At 42.6% G+C, this 27,200-nt stretch overlaps 1 protein-coding gene across 3 annotated transcripts in view; it reads right to left on the reverse strand.

Moving 5' to 3' along the window:
- The window catches only part of KLHL12 (kelch like family member 12), a 65,598-nt gene extending 38,398 nt beyond the window's left edge, over window positions 1–27,200 (reverse strand). Inside the window, exons 1-4 of one of the 3 annotated variants that reach the window (XM_073616072.1) lie at window positions 27,069–27,197; window positions 12,614–12,677; window positions 4,434–4,649; window positions 2,798–2,951 (exon numbers count right to left, since the gene is read on the reverse strand). In XM_073616072.1, the coding sequence (XP_073472173.1) occupies window positions 2,798–2,951; window positions 4,434–4,631 (352 nt within the window). In that variant the 5' untranslated portion in view covers window positions 4,632–4,649; window positions 12,614–12,677; window positions 27,069–27,197. Of the gene's footprint in view, window positions 1–2,797; window positions 2,952–4,433; window positions 4,650–12,613; window positions 12,678–27,041 lie in introns of all 3 variants that reach the window. The other 2 variants (XM_073616073.1, XM_073616074.1) reach the window with 2 other exon arrangements.

Here is a 27,200-nt window from a genome sequence, read left to right on the forward strand (position 1 = left end):
CCAGGCAACCATGCCATTCATGAATCCTAGGTAGGCCATGACATATTTGTAGAATAGGAACATAGAACAGCAGTGAATTCCTTTCCATAATCTCCAGAGTGCAACTCCATAGCCTTTTAAGTTAAAGGAGAAGTACAGCCAAACCTCATTTGGCTGTATTTCTTCTATGGATCACAGGAGTGCAGTTCGTTTTGCACTACTGTTATCCGTTTTCAGCAGAAAGCAGGCTGAAGTCTGCTCTCTGCTGACGTCACAGTGGTCGGTCTAGGCACTGCGTCATCAGGACCACAGAGTCAGGATCCGCCAGATCCCTGGACCGACAACCCGGCCGCTGAGAGCCTGAGCCGGCTGCCCCGCTCCCTCCACAGCCCATCGCTCCAGTGAGCGAGGAGGGGGCAGAGCAGAGAGCGGTGACTGACCGTCACCAGCTCTCTGCTCGGGGAGCTGGGAGAACTGAGCGTTGAGCGGTGTTCGATTGCTCGGTTCTCAGTGCAGAGGCACCGGGGGGACAGGTGCAGCATTGGACTGATGCTGCATCCACCTAGGTCAGTATAAATCTGCAAAAAAGCTGTACCCCATACTTCTCTTTCAGGTCAAACAAGGGTCTACAAGGGTCTGGAATTTCAAAAACGACCTGCTATCTCAACTCAGGTATAATGATGAGCTTCGGCGTGTTCGCACAGCCCACGTGTAGAGCCCGCCAGGAAGTCGGCATAGCGCTGCGCTAATCACAGGCAGTGAGACATTTCCCAACCTCTGTGCACTGCCCTAGCAATCTCTGTGCACTGCCCTACCTAGTACTGACCCCTGTGCACTGCTCTACATACTACTGAGCCCTGGACAACACCCTACAAACTACTTGCACTGGCCAAAAAATTAGAGCAGATAGCCAGGCCTGAAATTAGTCAAGAAAATCAGCCTGCATGATGTTCTGCTTTCATGAGGAACTCCGATATCACACTTGTGGGGGTAACCAATTACTCGCCAGACATGAAAAAAAAAAAAAAAACGTGAATGAAAGTGAACGCAGAGTTTATCACTGAAGCTAAGTTTATAGGTTTTACAGGGACATTAGTTTTAGTAGATTTTCTAGGTTTTTAATGCTCTTTACTTTTTATTGGGGGCTTGCTAGTTAATTATTTTTTTAAAGGGGGGGGCGCTTCACCCCGGTGATCTTTGATCTCTTCAATGTTGTCCAGGAAGATTTCCATCTCTCAAAGTTTGCCTACCCCTGATCTAACATATCACTGATGATTCCAGAATTTATGTCTTGGAGTTGGCTCTACCTCATCACTGAATTGTTGCTATTGTACTTGACCACTATATCTGTACCCCAACCACTTCTGGACCGCCGCACGCCGATGTACGTCCAAACTTTGAAGGGGGATATCGTTGTTATGGCAGCAGCTAGCTTTCGTGCGGCGGGCGACTTTCTGATAAAAGTGGTCCCTGCGGCGAATTCGCCACAAGATCACTTTTATCGGTGGCGGGAGAGGGCCCCCCCCTCCCACCGCGATCCGGTGCCCTCCGCAGCTTACCGTAGCCATCAGTAGCGGCGGAGGCGATCGCATCAGTCTCCCTCCTGTGCCTGGAGACGAGTGAGGCTAAGATGGCGCCCACTCGTCTCCATGAAACTGCTGGGTGGGGATTTCCGCCCACGCCTCTTAAAATGCATATATTTTTCAATGCCATTTTTTAAAATTACTTTTATTTTTTTTTTTATTGCATTTTAGTGTAACTATGAGATCTGGGGTCAAAAAGACCTATTTAAGAGGTCCTGTCATGCTTTTTTCTATTACAAGGGATGTTTACATCCCTTGTAATAGGAATAAAAGTTACACAATTTTTTTTTTTTAAACAGTGTAAAAATAAATAAAATAATGTAAAATAAATTAAAAAAAAATTTTTTTTTTTTTTTTTTAAAACCCCCCTGTCCTGACGAGCTTGCGCGCAGAAGCGAACGCATACGTGAGTAGCGCCCGCACATGAAAATGGTGGTCAAACCACACATGTGAGGTATCACCGCGACCGGTAGAGCAAAAGCAATAATTCTAGCCCTAGACCTCCTCTGAAACGCAAAACATGCAACCTGTAGAATTTTTTTAAACGTCGCCTATGGAGATTTTTGAGGGTAAAAGTTTGACGCCATTCCATGAGCGGGCGCAATTTTGAAGCGTGACATGTTGGGTATCAATTTACTTGGCGTAACATTATATTTCACAATATAAAAAAAAATTGGGCTAACTTTACTGTTGTCTAGTTTTTTAATTAAAAAAAGTTAATTTTTTCCCAAAAAAGTGCGCTTATAAGACCGCTGCGCAAATACGGTGCAAAAAAAAGTATTGCAACGACCGCCATTTTATTCTCTAGGGTATAAGAAAAAAAACAATATTTTAAACATGTAAACACCTAAAATCCAAAACGAAGCTGGTCCTTAAGTGTTTAAAGATGTTTGCAATGAATAGTTTGAATTTGTACAATGATTCTTGCTGACCATTGTGCCTTATTGTCTGTTACGGTACTGTTGTACCGTGTCTTTTTAATAGAGGTCTAATAAATTTCAATCCGAAAAAAAAAAAAAAATGCTTGAAGTCATATATTCCCTTTAAGTAAACATCGTTTCACTTGTCAGATTATTTGCCTTGCAGTTGCTGCCCAAACAATTTAAACTGTGGTTCTTTGAGTATTTACTACAGCACATTAAAATTTCTGAATAAAAATTTTCACAAAAAAAAAAAAAAAAAAAAAATCAATATCAATATCAATATTTTTGCAGAAAGTTTTGAGGCATTCTCACCTTTAAGCTGAAGTAAGCATGCAGCCGGAAGAAGCTCCTGCACATTCTCCACCGTTACATGAACAGTCTCTGTGTACACAAAATCAAGTAGGATTTCCATGGTGGAGGAAGTCAGTCCCTGTATATCAACATATGGTTTTCCTTTCTCAGACAGCTGTAGGTCAAAAAAAAAAAAAAAAAAAAAAAGTATTTGGCAAAAACATTAACTATGAGGCTGTATTAACATCTCTGCGGTTTCTGCACATTTTACATGCCGTTCTACTTTATTCCTATGCAAATTGTATTTTGTTAGAAACTGCAACAAAAAATACAGCAAACAGGGTTTTATTTTTACCGTATTTAACCCACAACAAAACACAATGGATGTGAATGCACCTTAGGCCCCTTCAGAAGGGCGAACTCTGCCAGCAGATCCCTCCTGCCCAGCGGGGAATCTGTCTGCTGATCCCCGCTGAGCAGGTGGGTAACAAGTCCATGTCTGCTCCGCTTATGCACAGCGGACATGGAGACAGTGCGCTTTCCTATATGGTCAGTCTGTTTCCATCCGAATGTTATCCGATCCACCAGACGGATGGGAAACAGATCCCCCATCTGTCTGTTTTTTGCCGTTTTAGATTTAGGTTTTAGGATCAGATCGGATGTCGGCGGGTGTCAAGGGACACATGTCCGTTGACATCTGCCTTTCCATTAAGAGCAATGGAGGTCTGATCAGGTCCTTCTAAAAAACTGACAGGCAGACCCCAATCGGTCCCCCTGTGTAAAAGGGGCCTTAAAGTAACAGTTCTTAAAAGGGATCAAAAACATATTCACAATCTAAAAAGCATCGGGGGTCTAATAATCTTAATGACCTTCAGTCAGTCAGCAGAGAAAGCTTTGCTGCCAATAATTTGGCCCGCATAAGAGCTGCTGGAAACTTCTACGGTCTTGTAATATATGCTCAACTGCCAACGAAGACAAGGTTCAGGGAAGACACATGTGGCCCAATACCATAATATTAGAGCCAGATACATTTATTAGGCCACCCAGATGTCCCCTAGTGCCAATAAAGAGCACAGTTACCCACAGATTTTGTATAACTTGTTAGGAGAATTGACCCAATTCCATACAGATATTATAGCCAGATGCATTTAATAGGCCCCACAGATCTTCTCTAGTGCCAATATTGAGCGCGAGTCACCCACAGAAATGTTATAACTCGGAGAATTGGCCCACTTCCATACTGATATTATAGCCAGATCTTCCGTGGCGCCTATAACGAGCTCTGTCACCCACAGAAATTTTAGAACTTTGAGATTTTCCATGCAAAGTATTTAAATACAGGTGTGGCTTCCAATCACTGGTAAAGCTGCATGCTAGAGTTAAGTAGGCTTTATAGCGTGTTGCTGGTAAGGACTCTATTCAGATTATAGTCAGCCTTAGAAATGGTGAGGACTAAGAAACTCTCATTGGACACAAACAGCAAGACAAAAAAATAACTTCAGGATTTGCAATCACTATTTTCTAGTGGAAAATTACTACCAGAAAATAAATAATATAGCATTATATACTTCAGATATTACCCCAATTCCTACAACTGTTTTTTTTTATTTAAAATAGTGTAACAGTAAAAACTCTGTCAACTAAAAAGATAGCTTACCTCACTAGTAAACATAGCACAAAAATAGTCACTGCAAGCAGCAAGAACAATGCGATGAGCAGGAAAATCCTTCATATTTACACGAAGGGTCACGTCACACAATGTTTGGCTCTTGCGTAATGAGTTCATAGTGTTTAAGATTGATTTGGCATGGGAGTTTGTCATGATGTCTTTGGGAGCCATGATGTCAGCAGGCATCGCTATGTCTGAATAGACCTTTTATAAAGAAAAAACAAAAAACCATCATTAAAATGTTTTCCCAAAAATATGGAAAGAAAACAATTTTTGTGTCATTTTAACCACTTAAAATGTGCCCGCTTAACTGGTAATTGCGCGGTCATGCAATGTTGTACCCAAACAAAATTTGCATCCTTTTTCTCCCACAAATAGAACTTTACTTTGATGGTATTTGATTGCCTCTGCGATTTTTATTTTTTGCGATATAAAAACGGAAAAAGACCGAAATTAAAAAAAAAAAAATGCTATTTTCTACTTTTTGTTATAAGAAAAATCCAATAAACTCAATTTTAGTCATATATTTAGGCCAAAATGTATTAAGCCACATGTCTTTGGTAAAAAAATGTCAATAAGCGTATATTTATTGGTTTGCACAAAAGTTATAGCGTCTACAAACTAGGGTGCATTTTCTGGAATTTACACAACTTTTAATTTATGACTCTCATTTCTTGAGGTGCTAAAATGGCAGGGCAGTACACCCCCCCCCCCTAAAGTGACTCCATTTTGGAAAGTAAACACCCCAAGGAAATTGCTGAGAGGCATGTTGAGCCCATTGAATATTTAATTTTTTTGTCCCAAGTGATTGAATAATGACAAAAAAAAAAACTTTTACAAAAAAAGTTGTCACTAAATGATATATTGCAGAAACATGCCATGGGCATATGTGGAATTACACCCCAAAATAAATTCTGCTGCTTCTCCTGAGTACGGGGATACCACATGTGTGGGACTTTTTGGGAGCCTAGCCGCGTACGAGGCCCCTAAAACCAAGCACCGCCTTCAGGATTTCTAAGGGCGTAAATTTTTGATTTCACTCCTCACTACCTATCACAGTTTTGAAGGCCGTTTTTTCAAAACTTTGCGACATAAAGCGAGGTCTGCAAAATACTCACAATATCTCTCAGCAAATAACTTGGGGTGTCTACTTTCCAAAATTTGGTCATTTGGAGGGGGGGGGTGCCATCTGGGCATTCCATGGCCTCCGAAACTGTGGTTTTCGGGGTCCCTTACGCGGCTAGGCTCCCAAAAAGTCTCACACATGTGGCATCCCCGTACTCAGGAAAAGCAACAGAATGTATTTTGGGGTGTAATTTCACATATGCCCATGGCATGTTTGAACAATATATCATTTAGTGACAACTTTGTGCAAAAAAAAAAAAAAAAGTGCCCTTTTCCCCACAACTTGCAGGAAAATATAAAATATTCCATGGACTCAACATACTTCTCAGCAAATAGCTTGGGGTGTCTACTTTCCAAAATGGGGTCATTTGGGGGAGGGGGGGTTGAACTGTCCTGGAATTTTATGCACAACATTTAGAAGCTTATGTCACACATCACCCACTCTTCTAACCACTTGAAGACAAAGCCCTTTCTGACACTTTTTGTTTGCATGAAAAAAAATTTTTTTTTTTAAAAAAAAAATTACTTTGAACCCCCAAACATTATATATTTTTTTAAAGCAAAGGCCCTACAGATTAAAATGGTGGGAGTTTCATTTTTTTTCACACAGTATTTGTGCAGTGATTTTTAAATGCATTTTTTTGGGAAAAAACACAGTTTTTTTAATTTTAATGCACTAAAACACAATATATTGCCCAAATTTTTGATGATATAAAAAAAAGATGATCTTAGGCCGAGTTCATGGATAATAAACACGACATGCTTTAAAATTGCACACAAACGTGCAGCGGCGACAAACTACATACATTTTTAAAAGCCTTTACAGGTTACCACTTTAGATTTACAGAGGAGGACTACTGCTAAAATTACTGCCCTCGATCTGACCTTCACGGTGATACTACACATGCATGGCGCAATTGCTGTTTTTGATGCCAGGGGTGCTTTATTTTTATTTTTTAATTATTTATTTTATTTTTAAACGGTTCCTTTCATTTCTTTTTTTAATAATTTTTATTGTTATCTCAGGGAATGTAAATATCCTCTATGATAGCAATAGGTAGTGACAGGTACTCTTTTTTGAAAAAATTGGGGTCTATTAGACCCTAGATCTCTTCTCTGCCCTCAAAGCATCTGACCACACTAATATCAGTGTGATAAAATGCTTTCCCAATGGCGCTGTTTACATCCGGCGAAATCTAAGTCATGAAATGCTCGTAGCTTCCAGTTTCTTAGGCCATAGAGATGACTGGAGCCATTCTGGTCTTTGATCAGATCTATGCTCAGCTGGCGAAACCACTGGCTGTATTCTCAGGTTCCCTGTTGGGACAGGAGAGCCAGAGAAGACCATGGAAGACGGTTGGGGGGGGACGGGACATTCCCTCCCACTGCTTGTAAAAGTAGTCTAGAGGCTAATGAGCTGCTAAGATTGCTTTTACATGAAAGCCGACCGCTGGCTGAAAAGAATGATACCAAGATGATACCTAAACCCGCAGGCATACCAGTCCTCGTTGGGCATATATTGTAATCTTTTTTTTCATGCAGCCTGTTGGCTGAATGAAAAAAAAAAGATTGATTGGTGAGTATGCCCACCATTAGAATACCTCTCTTCATCCACCCACTTTTAATGATGGGCATACATGCACCATTTTGTTTTTAACTGTGGTTGTGAAATCACCTCCTACAGCGCTGGAGTCACGGCTTTATGTATCTTGAGAGCAAACGCTGTTGCTGTCAAGATAAATAAATCCGCGCTGCAACTGAATGGCGTACCTGCTAAGCAAATGATGGTTAGCAATAAAACAAAGTGACATTACAGTATAACAGTAAGACATACCATACCTGCAAAGCAAATACAAAAATAAAACAATTTTTTAAACGCAATCTGTGCCTAAAATATATATATATATATATATATATATATATATATATATATATATATATATATATATATATATATATATATATATATATATATATATATATAGAGAGCAAATCGCTCCTCCACCCCTGCTGCCCCCATGCTTCGGCATATATGCTCTTTTTTTTAACTGTGGTGGTGATATCACCTCCTACAGCACTGGAGTCACGGCTTTATGTATCGTGGAAGCAAACGCTGTTGCTGTCAAGATAAATAAATCTGCAATGGCGTACCTAAGCAAATGATGGTTGACAATAAAACAAACATTACAGTATAACATACCATACCTGCAAAGCAAATACAATAAAACATATTAAAAATAAAACAGAGAGAACGATAGATATAAAACAATAGTGAGTAAACAGTGGAGCAGACAGTAGAAAGCGAACATAAGAGAGAAAACAACAGAGAGAGAGAAGAAAAATACAACCACAACTATTTTTGGCTTTTTTATTTTTTTGTGTGCGTTTTTTTTCACTTTTATAAAAACCGTACAAATAAACTATAAACTGCACATTGCAGATTAGGGTCTCTCAAAATGTGATGGCCATCACATCTTTCGAGACCCAGAGACCCTGTGTACGTGTGCTTATGACTGTGTGGTGCTGTACCCTGCGCTAATACACAACTAGTGTGTGATAGCGTTCGAAATGCAGTCACCAATGCAAAGACCAGGTTGGTCAGGACAGGAGGGACAATAAAAGCGAGTGTCACGCCTAAATCCACGACATCTTCTTTGGGGTGTTCTTTGGATAGGGCTCTGATGATCTCTTCCTGGAATTTAAGGAAGGATCCAGTTCATCCTGAACTCTGTATAGCACAGGGTTTCTCAACTCCAGTCCTCAAGGCGCCCCAACAGGTCATGTTTTCAGGATTTCCCTCAAATGAAATAGCTGTGGTAATTACTAAGGCAGTGAAACTGATTACATCACCTGTGCAAAATAATAGGAAGCCTGAAAACATGACCTGCTGGGGCGCCTTGAGGACTGGAGTTGAGAAACACTGGTATAGCACATGAGCGTTTAGCAAAGCCAATTGAAATAAGTATACAGACACTTTTTTATACCAGCGTCTGGCCTTATGGGCAATTAGGTACGGCGTCAACAACTGGTCGTTGAGGTCCACCCCTCCCATATTGGAGGTTATATTCGTGGACACAGAGGGGTTTATCCACACCAGTCGCCGTAGGAATTTGGACTGTCGTGTCTGTGTGAAGGGAGGAAAGAACGAAAACATTCTTATTATCCCTCCACTCCACAGCAAGCAAATTATTACATCTCAAGCAGGCTCTCTCCCCCAGCCTAAGATGTGAATCTACAAGCCGCTGGGGAAAGCCCCGGCGATTAGATCACACGGGGCTACAAACAAGTGACTAAAAAGTGGCACGCTTGTGTAATAATTGTCCACATACAAGTGGTACCCCTTTCCGAATAAGGGTGACACCAAGTCCCACACAATCTTACCAGTGCTCCCTATGTAGTCAGGGCAGTTCTCCAGCTCTACGTAACCATCTCTTCCCTCGTAAACCATAAAACTACATGTATAGCCTGTGGCCCTGTCACAGAGCTTACATCTTGACCCCGTATCTGGCACGCTTGCTGGGAAGATACTGTTTGAATGACAAGCGGCCAGAAAACTTAATCAGGGACTCATCAACGCAGACAACTTGATGGGGAGTAAACATGGCTGCAAAACCTTGGTTGAAGTGGTTTACAAGGGGCCGAATTTTGTAGAGCCGATCAAATTCAGGGTCACCCCGAGGACGAGAGTTCATTATCGTTGACATGCATGAACCACAAGATCTGCTCGTATCGTGTCCCGAGTGAAAAAATAAACTCCACTCCAAATTTAGTAAAAAAACATAAATAAAAAAAAATAGCATTGAAGCTGCTCCAATGATTGCACAGAGTGATCAATAAGAATTGGTAGTAGATAGGGGGCGCTAGTGACTAAACTAGTGATAATAACAATGGTGAAAATGAAAACTAGTGATTAGACAACTGACTAGGTGAAATAAAGATACTAATATAAAAAGATAATACTGTGTAAAACATAGGTGATGAATCACAACGTTGAACAGTGGTAGTCTTAGAGTCCCAATTGCAAAGAAAGCAACCAGAATTCAATTGTAAACAAAAGTGATCTTCTAGATGTAGATAATATCTTCTGTGTGGAGAGTGGAAATTCCTTCACCAAGAAGTACAACCCACAGTGATAAGTGAAAAATCTGCTTACCAGATACAAATGACTTCTTTAATTAAAAAGAAAGTCATGAGCGCTTGTGCAGGATTGTGCCTGCTCACATATGGAGACTGGATAGCAATAGGCAAAAGACTTCTTCCCCAGATGGTTAACCATGGGACATAGAAAAAACAATGGATGCTTCCATAGCGTGATACAGTTTTCATTTTCACCATTGTTATTGTCACTAGTTTAGTCACTAGCGCCACCTATCTACTACCGTATCATGTCCTGGTCATGGAGGCAGTGAACACAGGCATATGGTGAACTGGGTCAGTGGACCAATATGACCGCAACTCACTCTTTTTAGTTATGTCCATGAGGAGGGATAGGCCCAGGAAGGTGGTCCCCGGCCAGCTCTATGACCCTTGGAGGCCGGAAGTGATGTCATGTCACGTTCGGCACCAGCAGATGTAAACACTGCCTTTTTTTTTTGCTGGAAAGCCTGAGATCGATTTTTTTTTTATTTATGATCTCAGGCTTTACAGCATAGAGGAGAGATCTGGGGACTTATAGACCCCAGATATCTCCAAAAATAGAGGACCTGTCATGCCCTATTCCGATTACAAGGGATGTTTACATTCCTTGTAAAACGGATGAAAAAAAAAAAAAAAATTGTTATTTTAAGCGCCCACTTTCCCTCCTGCTCGCATTCAGAAGCGAACGCATACGTACGTTGCGCCCGCATATGTAAACTGCGTTCAAACCACACATGTGAGGTATCACAGCGAACGTTAGAGTGAGAGCAATAATTTTAGTCCAAGACCTCCTTTGTAACTCTAAACTGGTAACCTTTAAGAAAAATGTAAAAGCGTCGCCTATGAGGATTTTTTAGTATCGTAGTTTGTCGCCATTTCACAAGCATGCACAATTTTAAAGAGTGACATGTTAGGTATCTTATTTACTCGGCATAACATCATCTTTCACATTATACAAAGAATTGGGGTAAATATGTTTTTTTTTTTTAATTCCTGAAAGTGTTTGTTTTCCAAAAAAATTGCGTTTGCAAAATTGCTGCGCAAATACCGTGCGACTTAAAAAAATTGCAGCGACCGCTATTTTATTCCCTAGGGTCTCTGCTAAAAAAAAAAAAAAAACAAAACTAATATATATATATATATTTATTCTCACAAAAGTGAGTACACCCCTCACATTTTTGTAAATATTTTATTATATCCTTTCATCTGACAACACTGAAGAAATGACACTTTGCTACAATGTAAAGTAGTGAGTGTACAGCTTGTATAACAGTGTAAATTTGCTGACACAGGAGCCTGCAATGTCACCGCTGTCCCCTATGCTATGGAGCGTCCATCTTCTTTCCGGGTATTGTGCCTCTGGCGCCGTGAGGACGTCACTCCCGCGCATGCGCACGTGAGCCGCCACTAACGGCATATCTCCTTTAGCAGTGGCATGCTCAGTGCGCCTGCACGACGCTGTCTACGGCGCATGAGCCGTAGACAGCAGTGCCTGTCTTTTTGCTAATATCTTCTAAACAGAGTAGGTTTAGGAGATATTTCTTGGACCTACAGGTAAGCCTTAATCTAGGCTTACCTGTAGGTCAAAGTGGTCTGTAAGGGTTTACAACCACTTTAATGGCTGTGTGTTGAGTTATTTTGAGGGGACAGCAAATTTACACTGTTATACAAGCTGCACACTCACTACTTTACATTGTAGAAAAGTGTCATTTCTTCAGTGTTGTCACATGAAAAGCTATAATAAAATATTTACAAAAATGTAAGGGGTATACTCACTTTTGTAAAAGAAACTGTATAATGTTTGGGGGTTCTAAGTAATTCTCTGGCAAAGAACATACTTGAGTATAAGCCGAGTTTTTCAGCACTTTTTTTTGTGCTGAAAGTGCCCCCCTCGGCTTATACTCGAGTCAAGCACTTTTCTGGTGCAAAGAATGACATTTTCACAACCGACTTTGAGGCCCCGTATCTCAGGGCCACTTGGTGCCAAGAACCCCAGCTTTGGATATATTGTAGTGCTAGTTCCACTGGGTTTGCACACCAAAGTTGGGGTTCCTAGCACCAAGTGGCCCCGAGATATGGGGCCCCAAATTTGGTTCAGAAAATGTCATTCTCTGCTGCAGAAAAAGTGCTTGATATTTTCCAAACCAACTTTGGGGCCCCGTATCTTAGGGCCACTTGGTGCTAGGAACCGCAACTTTGGTGTGCAAACCCAGTGGAACTAGCACTACAATATATCCAAAGCTGGGGTTCCTAGCACCAAGTGGCCCCCCAAGATATGGGGCCCCAAAGTCGGTTCAGAAAATGTAATTCTCTGCTACAGAAAACTGCTTGACATTTTCCGAACCGACTTTGGGGCTTCGTATCTCGGAACCACTTGGTGCTAGGAACTCCAGCTTTGGATATGTTGTAGTGCTAGTTCCACTGGGTTTGCACAGCACAAAGTGGCCCTGAGATATGGGGGCCCAAATTTGGTCAACTGTGTCCATCTGCAGCAATGTCATTTCGGGACCTTTGGGTCCAGAGACCCCAAATTTTGGCTGCAGCTAGGGGGCATCTAGGAACCCTTAACTACCTAGTATGAAGTTCGAGGGACCTATGGCTGCTAATGGGCACAGTGAGGCATGCAAATGGGCACAGTAAGGCTGCAAATGGGCACTTACAGTAGCTGCGCATTTCTCATCCTAGGCTTATACTCGAGTCAATAAGTTTTCCCAGGTTTTTGTGGTAAAATTAGGTGCCTCGGCTTATATTCGGGTCGGCTTATACTCGAGTATATACGGTATATGAGAGAAATGTCAGAATTGGCTCACTTGGCAAGTGGTTAAAGTATGCATTACTTGTTATTGTGACGAATTACAAAGCTATCACTAAATAAACATGACCATAGCAGAAATGTAAAAACTCACCCAGTGTCAGCAGTGATTGGTGTAATTTCCAAGTCATTTACACAGGGGCTTCCTGTCTTAGTAGCTAAAAGTAGTAGCAGGGAAGTGAAGTAAAAAATAAATTTTATTGAAGGTGGAAGTCCAGGCAGCCACAGTAAAATTCATAGCAGACATGCAATGAGCATTTGAAATCGATCTGTATTGTTCAAACTTGTCAAAACCCCTCCTTTTACCCAATTTAGTTGCTAAATAGCACCAGTCACAGTCGTCCTTCCCCAGCTACCTCCACAGTTTACAGCAGCTATGCGTGCCATTAGTCTCCAGCTGCTGGGCGTGTTCCTTATTGAATATCCAGATTCCGGAAGTGACATTATACCCAGCCCAAGGCACACAGGGAAACTGAATTGTAAAAGGAAATGACGCTGCACGCAGGCTGTATGGCGGCATAATTTCCATGACAACCGGGGCGCATTAGACTCAATCCCCGATCCCATGCGATAAGTGAGTAGGGCATCATCTATTTCAGCCTTCTCTGGGACCATGCCATTTCGGTTCTCATCAAGGGGCATATGTGACTATGTGTCTGTCCTATGTTCTCAGCTCTATCAGATGTGTGCAGTATGGACTTAATTCATGAGAGTGCGTGTGGTGCATGCATGACACTGTGTGTTCGTTTGTGATGCGAGTGTCTGACTGAGGATAGGAGGGATGGGGGCAGGGCTGGGCAAGACAGGGATGGTTTGATTAAATAGTAGGCATGCCTGTGTAGGAGAGACCGACAATATTTTCAGGAAGTGAGAGGCTGCATGCAGAATTCAGATAAAGGAAGATAGCGTTGTCAGTCAACAACAGGAAGAAGCCGATTGTCTAGCTTAGATAAGACTTTCTAAGCTAGACAATCAGCTATCCAAAAAATGTATTTTGATAAAAATATTTTACATAGAATAGCAAAATTTTCATTTTTGACTGGACTTTAACTTCTTAGCCCTCGGTGTCTGAAATCAGGGCCGTCTTTAACGCAGGGCAAACAGGGCACCTGCCCTGGGCCCAAAGCATTAAGCCCGCGCTACCCACGAATTGGGGCCCCTATGACGCTTTGCATAGTCCACAGAGGACACTGGAGGCTGTATTCCTGAGCTAGCCAGCCAGGAGCTCCTCTGACCCCGCTCTATGCAGCCTGTATGCTCGGAACAGAGCAGAGTGACTGTAGTGAGAGCAGTCATCGGAGTTGGAGCGTCAGTGGGGCTTCAGGCCCCACCCCTTCTATACTGGCTGGGGAATACAGAGGTCCAGGGGTGGGGCCGGGAGCTTCACTGATGCTCTAACCCAGCCCCATGCCTGTATGCTCAGGGTGGAGCAGTTGTAGTGAGAGTAGAGAGTGGAAGCCCTGCCCCCGGACCTCTAAATGTATGCAGTGAACTCGGCTGGCCAGGTATGTCCTTACATCCATAAAATGCCTGACTACTGAAACCCTGAGCTGTGTTATTCAACTGTAAATCTGTGCATTGCTGAAAGTTCTCCGACCATCTCCTGTAGCATGTCCGCAGTCTCCGATTGTTACCTGTAGCATGTCCGCAGTCTCCGATCGTCTCCTCTTGTATTTGTATTAATGTGCCGCTTTACTTGCTCAATTATTTGGAATTGCTCCACTTCTCAGTGAGTGGTAATAATGTGCATTAATCTGTAGCAACCAATGAACAGTAGTGATCTGCTGTAATCTTTAGCAACCAGTGTGTGGTAATGGATGTGCTGTAACCCCTAGCAACCAATCAGTGAGTGCTAATAATGTGCAGTAACCTCTAGCAACCAATCAGCAAGCAGAAATTATGTGTTGTAACCTCTAGCAACCAGCCAGTGAACGGTAAGGATAGGCTGTAACCTCTGGCAAACAATTGCAATCGCGGCGTGATCTGCTGCAGTAAACAGATTCTGAGTCCACCTGCTATTTTTTGTATGTCTCAGAAAGGGGGGGGCCCCCCCTTCCCAAGAAAAGGTTTGCCCAGGGCCAAGTCCATATTAAAGACGGCCCTGCCTGAAATGATCCATGAAATATCCAAGTATGCCAAGATTAGTACTAAAACATGTGACTCTTATGCCGCGTACACACACAAGCGGACTTTTCAAACGGACTGGTCCGACGGTCTATCCGACGGACTTTAGACGGACTTTCCGAACAAACGGACTTGCCTACACACAATCACACCAAAGTCCGACGGATTTGTACGTGATGACGTACAACCGGACTAAAATAAGGAAGTTGATAGCCAGTAGCCAATAGCTGCCCTAGCGTCGGTTTTCATCCGTCAGACTAGCATACAGACGAGCAGACTTTTCGATAGGACTTGGGTCCGGCGGAGTTCCGACGTAAAGATTTGAAACATGTTCCAAATCTAAAGTCCGTCAGATTTTCGACCGAAAAAGTCCGCTGCAGGTCCGATGAAGCCCACACACGGTTGAATTTTCCACCAGACTCGGTCCATCGGACCAGACCGGCCGAAAAGTCAGCTCGTGTGTACGCGGCATTAGAGGAAAAATGGACACTAGGAACATAAAATCCGAAGACCAGCCCCCTAAAGGCTATAACCTTTAACATCTTGCCAGTTGCAACAAGCAGTACAAGGAAAAAAAAAAAAAAAAAAGGAAGGACAGCATACGAGGGGAGGGATCGGTGTCTCTCAATATACTCTAAGAAAAGGATTTTACAGAGTACAAAAAAAAAAAAAAAAAAAAACAACCCTATATTCTCAATTGTCCACTGAGAGACACAGCTTGATGGTAAATAAAGTGTCACATCATAAAAAAATATCAATAAATGCTGTATTACATTCTGTTGATACTCAGTCACTATGAGATCCATTTTCTGTATAAAAAAACTGGTTGATCCTGCTGTTCTCTATCTCCACCTTCTGTTCATGTCCCCAATTCAGCTAGGGATTTTACAGCTGCAGTGGTAACTCTGTGCATGCTCAGTTTTCAGTGAGTTTATATGCTAAACATTTCCTCCCTATCACATCTAAGCTGCCCATGTGACTATAGGGTCACACGTGGGTGTAAACACAGTGGTAAATGACAGCCCACTCCCTCCCTCCTCCTCCTCCATGCCCACTAACCAGCTAAACACAATAGGGTCAGCATATTACATGCAGATTCATGGAGGCTTCACTTCCCTCTTATTCTAAGACACAGGCTAGAGGGGTGTGACAGTCTGTGACTAACAGAAATCTGCCCACATGGGGCCACCATGTTAGTTATTTTCACAACATAAAGATTTAATTTCAAATATATATTTGTATGACAATTTAAAACAGTTGATTGACATTTATTTTTACTCTGTATTCCAAAGGCTGTTTTTTTTTTCTTTTTGAACATGTGACCAGCAGCAAAAGACTAGAAGCTCCTCCTGCACTGTACTTATTTTACGAAATAAGTGTCTGCAGGGAAAGATCTGGTCACGTGACAGCTATATATCGATTAGGAAAAAAAGGTACTTTTTACTTAAAATAATAGATATGATAAGATACTAATAAGATACTTAAAATAATTACAGTGCCATCATCCATACACAGACATAGAAGGGCCAATGTAAATTAAACAGTGTGTGTTTAGTATAACTAAGTAGGGATTTCCAAAAGCAGTCAAAACACAGGAACAGGCACACCAAGCCTACACAAGCAAACTAGCCCAACAAGAAAAACTCAAAAACAAGGGTAATAAACAGCTGTTTGCAGAACTTTACAGGTCAAAGCTAGCACCTGTGAAGGCAGATACATCAAGCTTATAAAATGTATAATAAACCTGTGAAATCTGGAGGTTGGGGGGGACCTGTTTTATCTACATTATTGAATAACAAAATATTCTATTTGCCTAAAAGAAGTAGTGATCTAGATAAACCTTGACAACATTCACCACATCCAGACAATGGGGAGATACACTATATTACCAAAAGTATTGGTAATATAGTGCTTTTACACGCACATAAATAATAACCCATCCCAGTCTTGCATGGTCTTCCCTGTTTGTTACCCAAGCACTATACATTTTTATATTTGTTTGTTTATATGACACATTGCACTTTACTTGTCATTCACAGTGGCGTCTATTTGAGTGTAATTTAATTACTGTATTTATTGGCGTATAACACTCACTTTTTCACCATGAAAATCGGGTGCAAATAGCGTGTGCGTGTTATATGCCAATACTTCAATTTTAGCTGCCTCAGAGGGGACAGGGAGGGGGGCGGGGCGAGCGCCGTCAGATTACATACAATGAGAATCTCCTGTTTACTTGGCGGCCTCTGTAATAGGAAGTCCCATCTCCTGGGCTGCCATTGGACCACTGTTCTGTCTATCATAGGAGATTCTCACTGTATGTAATCTGTCGGCGCTCATCCCACCCCCCTCCCTGTCCCCTCTAGAGATGGGCATCGATCAGGCAGCACTGATGGCAATGGTGAGGCTGCTGCATTGAAGGCATTGATGAAGCTGCTGCATTGATGGCAATAGTGAGGCTGCAGATGGGCATTGATCAGGCTGCATTGATGGCACTGGTGAGGCTCCAGATGGGCACTGACCCTTATTTTGCTTCAAAGTTCCTTATTTAAAATGTAAGATTTTTTCCTGAAACTTCCCTCTTAAAATGAATGTGCGTGTTATACGCCGATAAATACGGTACTTTGTTTCACATTTTTACAAATCAATGATATGGTGCGCCCTCTACACTGCATTTAAATATTATTAAGTATCACTGCTTTATCAGGGGAGCAGCCGTTTATTTAATTTCACTAATTGTTTTATTCATTGGCGCGGAGTATACCACATTTTCACATATCCCAGTCTTATGCCCCGTACACACGGTCGGACATTGATCGGACATTCCGACAACAAAATCCTAGGATTTTTTCCGACGGATGTTAGCTCAAACTTGTTTTGCGTACACACGGTCGCACAAAGTTGTCGGAGTTTCTGATCGCCAACCACGCGGTCACGTACACCATGTACGACGAGACTAGAAAAGGCCAGTTCAGAACCAAGCGCGGCACCCTTTGGGCTCCTTTTGCTAATCTCGTGTTAGTAAAAGTTTGGTGAGAGACGATTCTCGCTTTTTCAGACTCGTGGCTTTCAGATCGTTTTCAGCGGTTCAGTTTGTGCTTGTGAGTTTGTATCTGCTCTTTAGTGCGTGCAGTCAGTTCGTATTGGAGTTTTCTGTGCGATCTTGCTGTTTTTCAGGTCGCTCTTCACAGGCCTTTCTGTTCTTCAGTGCGTTCTGTTACTTCGTTCTGAGCAGCCGACCGTTTTCTACCCATGTTGCGTATACGTACTCCTCGTAGAGTTTGTGCTGTGCGGGGGCTTGATGTTGGGGTCCTGACCTTGACACAAGTCCAGTCCATGAACAGGGTGGGGAGGAGTTCATGGACCAAGAATTGGTTGCTTCAGCGTGACCAGTTCTCTCATATGCCTTTGCTCCAGGAGATCCGTGAGAATAATCCTGATGATTTCAGGAACTTTCTCCGGATGACGGACCCCATATTTCACCGTTTGTTGGCTTCGCTGACCCCCTATATCAGCAGGCAGGATACCTGCATGAGGCAAGCCATCACACCGGAGCAGAGGCTCGTCGCTACCCTGCGGTACTTGGCAACAGGGAGAAGCCTGCAGGACTTGAAGTTCTCGACAGGCATCTCCCCCCAGGCTCTGGGTATCATTATCCCAGAGACCTGCTCTGCCATCATCCAGGTCCTGCAGAAGGAGTATATTAAGGTAAGATTTATCCTTTAATATCACATTTTATTGTATTTAATGTTTGCTAATATATTGTATTTCTTTCCTCATTCCCTAATTACCAGGATTGTAATATGCTGTGAATGTCCCCTTTCTCCTCATGCATGCTGGATTTTTCTGTAATTATTTTTTGTTGTCCTTCATGCATATTTGCCTTCACTTACCTCCCCAGCATGCTCTCCTGGCCCTATATTCACCTCATGTAGTCACTTAACAATGTATTTTATCAGCTCCATAGTAGTGCTTTACCCCAAACACCCCCTAAAATGTTTAGAAATCTGATTTGTGCTTTAAATTCAGGCAGAGTGCCAGAGGCTTTTTTTTTGTAGTGTCCCCAAATCATTTTTATTAACCCTCCCTCCCCCCAACTGCTAAGTCAGCTAATACCAATTCTCTATCTATCCTCAATCATCTATCTGCTGACTTTGCCAAACCCATACACAATATACCCACCTCTTTTGTGGTCAGATGTATGAATGAATTCCCCAAAGCATGTAGTGCAAGGGCCTTCCTGTATACTTTCAAATTGTACTGTTGTAAAGTTTTTGTATCCTATTATTATCTTGATAGGTAATAGCAGAATGTCCAAATGTGCTCAAATGTGTACAGTGTGTATTTATATCTTTGTATTATGACACTTCTTACCTGTCCAGTGGGCTGCCAATAGTGTAACTAAGGAGGGGCTGTTCCAAGTAATACCCTGTATTTAGGCATTCATCTCTCAATGAAGTGAAGAGGGTTACCTGTCCAAGATCCCCCCCCTATAATGTTAGAAATGGCCCATGAGAGGGGGGGGGGGTATGATAGGCGTACCTTATACTTTGGTGTTGTAAAATTCCCCTTAATAAATGTTATCTGGATGTTGGCCAAGAAGGTTTGTGTCTAATCTGCTTTCCATGTTTATGTGCAAAAATACTCATTTTTTTTTTTTTCCTCAACAGTTTCCTTCCACGCCACAGGAATGGCAGACTGTGGCCTCCCACTTTGCCCAGCGGTGAGACTTTCCTAACTGCGGAGGGGCAATTGATGGGAAACACATCCACATCGTCCCACCACCCAACTCGGGGTCGTACTATTATAATTACAAGGGGTTCAATAGTATTGTAATGTTGGCGGTGGTGTCGGCTAATTACGACTTCCTGTATGTGGATGTGGGGAAGAATGGCCGGATGTCCTATGGTGGAGTCATCGCCCAGACAGAGTTTTACAGGCGTCTTTACAGCTTGGACTTGCCACCTCCAGAAGAGAATGTGGAAGGACTCCCATTCGTCTTCGTTGCGGATGAAGCATTTGCGCTGGGGGACCATCTTATGCGGCCATTCCCGATGAGGACCCTCACCCCGGAACAGAGGGTTTTTAATTACTGGCTGGCCAGAGCCAGAAGAGTGGTGGAGAACACATTTGGAATCATGGCCAGCCGGTTCTGCCTATTTCTGACACCCATCCATATGGCGGAGTATAAACTTAATAATATAATCCTGGCGTGCTGTGTTCTACATAACTTTTTACGCCAATATTCTGCCAACTATGCTGGCTCAGTTGGGCCTGAGGCCGGAATGATAAATGAAACAACCCTGACGGCGCTTGAAAGTGGCCGTCCTGGCTTGCCCTCCCTGAGTGCCCGTGATGTCCGGTTAAGATACCTTGAGTTCTTTGCGGGTAGGGGGGCCATCAATATGCCAGCAAATTTGTGAAGCCTTTATCAAATAAAACCAAAAAAAAAAACCAAATCTTTGTTGACATTTACTGCTTGTGTTTGTTTTAGCTGACCCTGACAGAAATGTGGGGAGTCCTGAAAATGGCGTGATTGTGTAACCTTATACAAAGCACTGTTGGGTGTTATTTACTAAAGGCAAATACACTTTGCACTACAAGTGCACTTGAAACTGCACTGAAACTGCACTTGTAGTGCAAAGAGGATTTGCCCTTAGGAAATAACCCCCATTTTCACAGAAAGCAGCAATTACATCACCACAAAAGTGTTGTAACGTTTAGACAATAATCCACACATTCTTCATTAACAATCTTTTTAATACCTGCACAATCACATGTGCATTTAGAAAAGGTTTTTAAAACAAACCAACATGTTTGTTGTATAACAATTTTTGGGGGGGCATTATAAAAAATATAAAATGTCCATTTAAGATAAAACAGGCATGTGTAAAACCAACAAGACAGACACAAATCTTGAACTTACAAAGTTCACATTTGGTAGAACTTGAAGGCAATATCAGACAAGAGTATTTAGGAACTGTGTTTGATATTGCGTTCAGATGGGGTGAAGTCACCCCAGGAAAAGCCAAATTTGGAAGATGCACACAAATTTCCCAATGTCAACATGTGCTAGCTGCCATCATGGGGGATCAAGGGACGTGTTTTGGGGGAGAAACCCCTTCCTCTCAGCTACTTTATTATTGAGGAAGGGGTTGCACCCCCAAAATGCGTCCATTGATCTCCCGTGATGGCAGATAGCACATGTTGGCACACTGTGTGCATCCTCCAAATTTGGCTTTTCTAAAAATCGCTAAAACATTTCTAACATTGTAGCACACAAAAAAACAAAGTGTTTTGGAGGGGTTTTAAACTTGCCCCAAAACATCAATGATGTTTTTATTTTTTTAAATAACATCATTGATGTTTTTCTTGAGGTTTTCCAATTGTAAATTACACCCCATGATCTCCCCAATCAGGATCTGGGCACTTTCTGATGAGAAAGGATCTGGATCCACAACAACACGATCACCTAAAAAGAGAGAAACCAAACAAAAACAGGTATCAAAAATATGCCAGCATCCATCTCTTACCTGAGCCTGTGGTCGCAGACACTCACCTGTCGTGGTGACAATTTCCACCACGTCTTCTTCCTCCTGCTCTTCTTGTGTTGGGGGTATTTCCCCTTCTTCCAGAGGTGGGGGGTCTGTGGTCTCCTCGGATGAGGGGTGTCCTCCGAGTCTTTTCTCCCCTATGTAAAACAAAAATGGTATACTTAGCACACAGATATTTGATGGCAGAACTATAAATAAGAAACATTGCCTGGAAGTGGGGTACAATTGTCTATTTTGGCAGAGTTCCAAAATGTAGCATTTTCAGTGTCCTTTGTCAAGCTGCAATACTTTACCTGTTTGGTACAAGCTTCCCAGATGGAGTCACCCCTATAGTATACACTGGAGCACCTGTGTGGCCCCCCTAATAAAAATTGTGTTCTGGGGTCCCACACTAGTGCTCCAGTGTCCAGATGTGAAAACAGCTGCTCAGTGTCCTCTCCTTACACAGAAACTAGTTTGCATTTCATTGTAATAACAAAGCCATCTACACAACCAAATTAGTTTCACACAAGTAGGGCGTAAAAAATGTGGCCAAATGTATATGGCCAAAACAATGGTGTTTTATAGGCCGAAAGAAAAATGTTTGATACGAACGAATAATGTGCCCATGAACATGAAAGTTGCCATTTTAAAATGTACACTTTTAAGAAAAGCACATGGAGCAGCACGAACGTAATGAACACAAAAAGAATAGGAACACAGCACAACTACTTACTTTTTTGCAGCACTTTCTGGATCTTTCTGTAATGCTCGTGTTCTCGTAATTTGAGGTCCGACCACCGTTTCCTGAGTTTTCCTTGGCCTTTCTGACATTGGGGTTGGGGTAAGGTCCATACTTCCCATCATAGTCGGCCTTCTTCAGGATATCGACCATCACCAAAATCTCCCCAAAGGGCATATTTGAGGCCTTAAATCTCCTTCTGGATCGGGACGTGTCCGGATCCGGGCTTTCCTCCTCCTCGTTCCTGTAATTAGCACGCACCTCCTGTGTATCCGCCATGTGCTCTTCCCCCACTGCGCAGAACGAAAAGGGGCGGGGAATAGACTAGAAATAACGTCAGGGGCGGGGTTACAGCAGCAGCAGATGGTAGGGTCAGAATTTGGCATCAACAACACGAAAGCATAGATTCATTCTGCCTTGTATCAACAGTTCAGGCTGGTTGTGGTGGTGTAATGGTGTGGGGGATATTTTCTTGGCAAACTTTGGGCCCCTTAGTACCAACTGAACATCGTTTAAACACCACGGCCTACCTGAGTATTGTTGCTGACTATATCCATCCTTTTAAGATAAGATATACTTTATTGTCATTGTATACATTAGGGTTGCACCGATGCCACTTTTAGGCCTCATACACATGGAGGTTTTAACAGAGGCTTTTTGAGCTTTTTTGCTGCTTAAGAACACCACTCCATGTTATTCAATGGGCTCATACACACCATGGCGTTTTTTGAGCTGTAACAGGCATGGTCGTTTTTAAGCTTAAAAAAAAAAAAAAAAAAAAAAAAAAAAAAACAAGGACTAGCGCGTTCTGAGGCTCCAGCGCTAGAGCTGTTTTGATGCAGACAAAATGCTCAAAAACACACATTAGTGCTATATAGAGGTCGACCGATATATCTGGCTTTTTTTACTTAATTGGCATCGGCCGATTGTGCTGATAAAAAAAGCCGATTATACCTTCAGCGGGACTTGCAAATGACTTCTGTAATAGAAGTCAATGCAAGTTTTCTGAAGTTTTCTTCTCTCCTCCTCTGGGCAGCCTGCCAAGTCTGATAAGAAGATACATTGTATCTCTTTCAGGTTCTTTTATCAATAGACTGAACTCCGTGGAGAAGTTTTCAGTTTAACCATTTAAAAGACTAAATCTTTTCTGACACTTGTTGCTTACAAGTAAAAATCCTTTATTTTCTGCTAGAAAATCACTTAGAACCCCCAAACATTATATATATTTTTTCTAGCAGAGACCCTAGGGAATAAAATAGCGGTTGTTGCAATATTTTATGTCACACGGTATTTGCGCAGTGGTCTTTCAAACGCAATTTTTTTTGAAAAAATACACTAATGAAGTAAAAAAAAAAAAAAAAAAAAAAAAAAGCAGTAAAGTTAGCCCATTTTTTTTCGTCCAAAAGTTTTGATTACCTGTTTTTGTGTATTTAATATTTAAGATAGTTATTTTTTTTTTAATCTAAATTCTACATACAAGTGAACTGATTGGAGGTTTGTTTTGTTTAATAAATGTTTAAATATAAAAAATTTTCTGTATCACTTAAGGCTGCTTTCACACTGGAGCGGGCATGCGTTGACGGTAAAACGCTGTTAGTTTTAGCGGCGCTTTACCGTCATTTTAGCAGCGCTATTCAGCTGCTAGCGGGGCGCTTATAACCCAGCTAGCAGTCGAAGAAGGGGTTAAATGCGCCCCTGAAGCGCTGCTGCCGAAACGCTTTGCAGGCGCTTCGGCAGCGGTGCGCATTCATTTCAATGGGCAGGAGTGGTGGAGGAGCAGTATACACCGCTCCAAAGATGCCGCTTGCAGGACTTTTTTTTTAACATCCTGCCAGCGCATCGCCTCAGTGTGAAAGCACTCAAGCTTTCACATAGACTGCAGGGGAGCCGTTTTACAGGCGCTATTTTTAGCCCAAAAGCACCTGAAAAACGCCCCAGTGTGAAAGGGGTCTAACTGTTAGATTTTATGCGATGAAGGGGAAAAAAAAAAAGAAATCGGCCTAATATATCGGCCCCAAAAAAATCGGCATCATATATCGGCCATCGGCCACCGCGATTTCTAAATATCGGCTTTGGCATCGGCCAGAAAAAAACCCATATCGGTCGACCTCTAGTGCTATACCGACGTTTTTTAGCGTCAGCATTTTTAAGCTGTAAAAGTGTTTATCTGGGTAATTTGGGAGTGGAAAACAGCAGAGGGATGTTTAAAAAAAAAAAAAAAAACGCGCCTTAGTATTAATGCTTACAAACGACGTTAAATGCGCATTGACGCCAAATCAAAACACTAATAAAATTGCATTTTTAACGCTGCTTTTTTTCCCAGGTGTTGTTACTAGCATTACAGCCCGTTTTTTAAAACGTCCGTGTGTATGAGGCCTCAGACTCAGAAATGCGATACTTTTTTTTAATGTCATGTGACAATGGCACATGGGTTAGTAGTTTTTTTTATTTTATTTTTTACAATTATTTTCTTCTTATCCGCGTTGTTGGGAGAGGGTTTGGCGAGATGTCAAGGGTCTAAACAAATCCCTGAGATCTCCCCTTTGAGACAGGGAAAGGGCCTGGGCATAGAGATTCCCCAGTCCCTTTCTCAACAACCTCAGCTGCACCGAAGAAGAATGGACAGGAGGCAGCGGCTCATCTCCATTCATAAACTGAAGCATCATAAACACAGGTTACTATGTTTCAGTTATGAATGGACAGAGTCAGTGATCTGTGTGCATTCGGAAAAGGAAGGAGCTGGTAAATTACAGATTTACCGGCTCCTTTCTCCACTCTCCATCCAGAAATATCCGGAACGGGGGTACTGGAGGAGGACACGGAGAGCCAGGGAAGACGCAGGGAGACCCAGAGAGGATACAGAGGGGGACCCGGAGGACAAAATGGATTGGGACCCGGGGAGCACAGAGGGGGACCCAGAGAAGGACTCGGGGAGTAGAGGGGGACAGCCGGGGGTGATTGGTGCAGCGGTGGGGGCAGTTACAAGCACTGATCTCCCTGGCAACCACGAGAAGGAGAGGAGGAGAAGCGGCTGTCAGAAAAGCTATACAGGGAGATCAGTGCTTGTAACTCCCCCCCCCCCCCCCCCCCCCATACACCGATCATCCCTGAGGCTGCCCAGGTATCTGGACGAGAATCCGAGCATTTGCAAGAGTAGAAGTACTCATTCAAATGCCCGGTATCGGTGCAACCCTAGTATACATACAACAAAATGCATCAGGATTCTCTTTACAACGGTAATAAAACACTTCTCAACAAAACCACACACACATACTCCTAGCACATGCCCACAACTCTGTTTAATATAAAATGTTATTTAAAAATTTAAAATTTCTAAAACGCTGTACCTGGTGGGGTTATTGACAATACAGCCCTATGGCCAAGACAGCCCTGACTACAGTGTACCCATCTTCTGATGTCTACTTCCAGCAGGATAATGCAACAGGTCACAAAGCTTAAATCATCTCACCACTGGTTTCTTGGACATGACAAGGAGTTCACTGTACTCCAATGGTCTCCACAGTCACCAGATCTCAATCCAATAGAGCACATTTGAGATGTGGTGAAACGGGAGATTCACATCATGGATGTGCAGCCGAAAAATCAGCAGCAACTGCGTGATGTTATCATATCAATATGGACCAAAATCTCTGAGGAATGTTTCCAACACCTTGTTGAATCTATGCCACAAAGAATGAAGGCAGTTCTGAAGGCAAAAGGGGGTCCAACCCAATACTAGCAAGGTGTACCTAATAAAGTGGCCGGTGAGTGTATGTGTTTAGCTAGAGGTTAACATGTAAATGCCAAAAAAAAATAAAAACAAAGACATGTATGTGTAAGGCCCCTTTCACACAGGGAGGATCCGCTCAGCGGACTCTTCCAGCTCAGTGCGAGATCGCTCCGTTGATCCCCGCTGAGCTGGCGGATGACAGGTAAGTTCTCTGCTCACTGTGCAGGGACGGACCTGTCAGAGCCCCGCTGTCCTCTATGGGAGATTGGACGAAAAAAAGGATCCGCCTGTCCGTTTTCATCCGATCCGCTGGACAGATGGCGAACGTATCGTCATACATATGTTTTGAGCGGATCGGATGGCAGGCGTCAGCGGACACATCTCTGCTGACACTGCCTGCCTATACAAGTCAATGGGTGGCCTGCTCGGATCCGCCTGAGAAACGGACAGGCGGATCCAAGCGGGCCTATCGTGTGAAAGGGACCTAACTCATGTGGTTTTGTAAATTGACACTGCAACTGCCACTTACTCCATAAAGTACAAACACTGCTAAAATGGTTAGGCTGACCTTAGATGGATAGAATTTCAAACAGAAAGTCTTAGGAAAAATGCTTTCAACACTTGATTTTTGGAACGAATGGACTTTACTGAACAAAACCCACATACACGGTAAAGCTGCCCATAGATTAAACTATTTTGGTCGCAGGACAGAAAAATTTCTTGATTTGCCCATCAACACAGTGTTGATTGGGGATCCCTGCTGCGGAGCCATTGTGTACTCCTGGCAGGGGATAGGTACCCACCGGGAGGACACAGTGATTACTGCTACCAGCTATAATAGCCACTAGCAATAATCATATGTAAGATCCGACAGGCTGGTTATATCCAAGTTGATCGATCAACTTGTTTACATTCAGCCTGCCCATACACAGTTCGAATCTCAGCCAGCCCCTGCTGAATCATCTGAGATTCGAACTGTCTATGGCCAGTTTTAGTAAAATGTTTATTACATCCTGCTCTTTCGAATTTTCTCATTACTGCAGTCGAAAAAAAAACATCAATTGACCCCCTAATGATTAAAAAAAAATAAACTTTCTTAGGACATTCTTTTCCTAAGAATTTTCATTTGAATTTCTTACCCATCTATGGCCAGCTTTACCTAACACAGTGGGAAAAATCAGCAAGAGCATCATGCAGCAGGGTTGTGGTCTCTCTACATTCTACTACACAATCTGTCTGCATCTGCCATAGACCCAACAACTGTAAATACATATGTGTATTCCATACAGACACCTTCCTAACTGTCCCGCCGGAATATAACTCCCTGTAAGGCTACCAAGTAGTCCATTAACATCAAGCTTTCACCTATAGCACTATAGAACAAAACAACACACACCGCAATTACATTCGCCTTTTAACTTACTCCCAGTCCTGTCCTGTCTGGCGCTTCCTGATGACATCGCTTTGCTGTCCATATAGCGCATGCTATCGACGATGCAGATTGTAGTGTCTTCAGAAGAGCTCATAGGACGCCATTTTTGTGGAGACAAACTAC

The sequence above is a fragment of the Aquarana catesbeiana genome, linkage group LG02 (genome assembly GCF_042186555.1).
Source record: "Aquarana catesbeiana isolate 2022-GZ linkage group LG02, ASM4218655v1, whole genome shotgun sequence".
Lineage (NCBI taxonomy): Eukaryota > Metazoa > Chordata > Amphibia > Anura > Ranidae > Aquarana > Aquarana catesbeiana.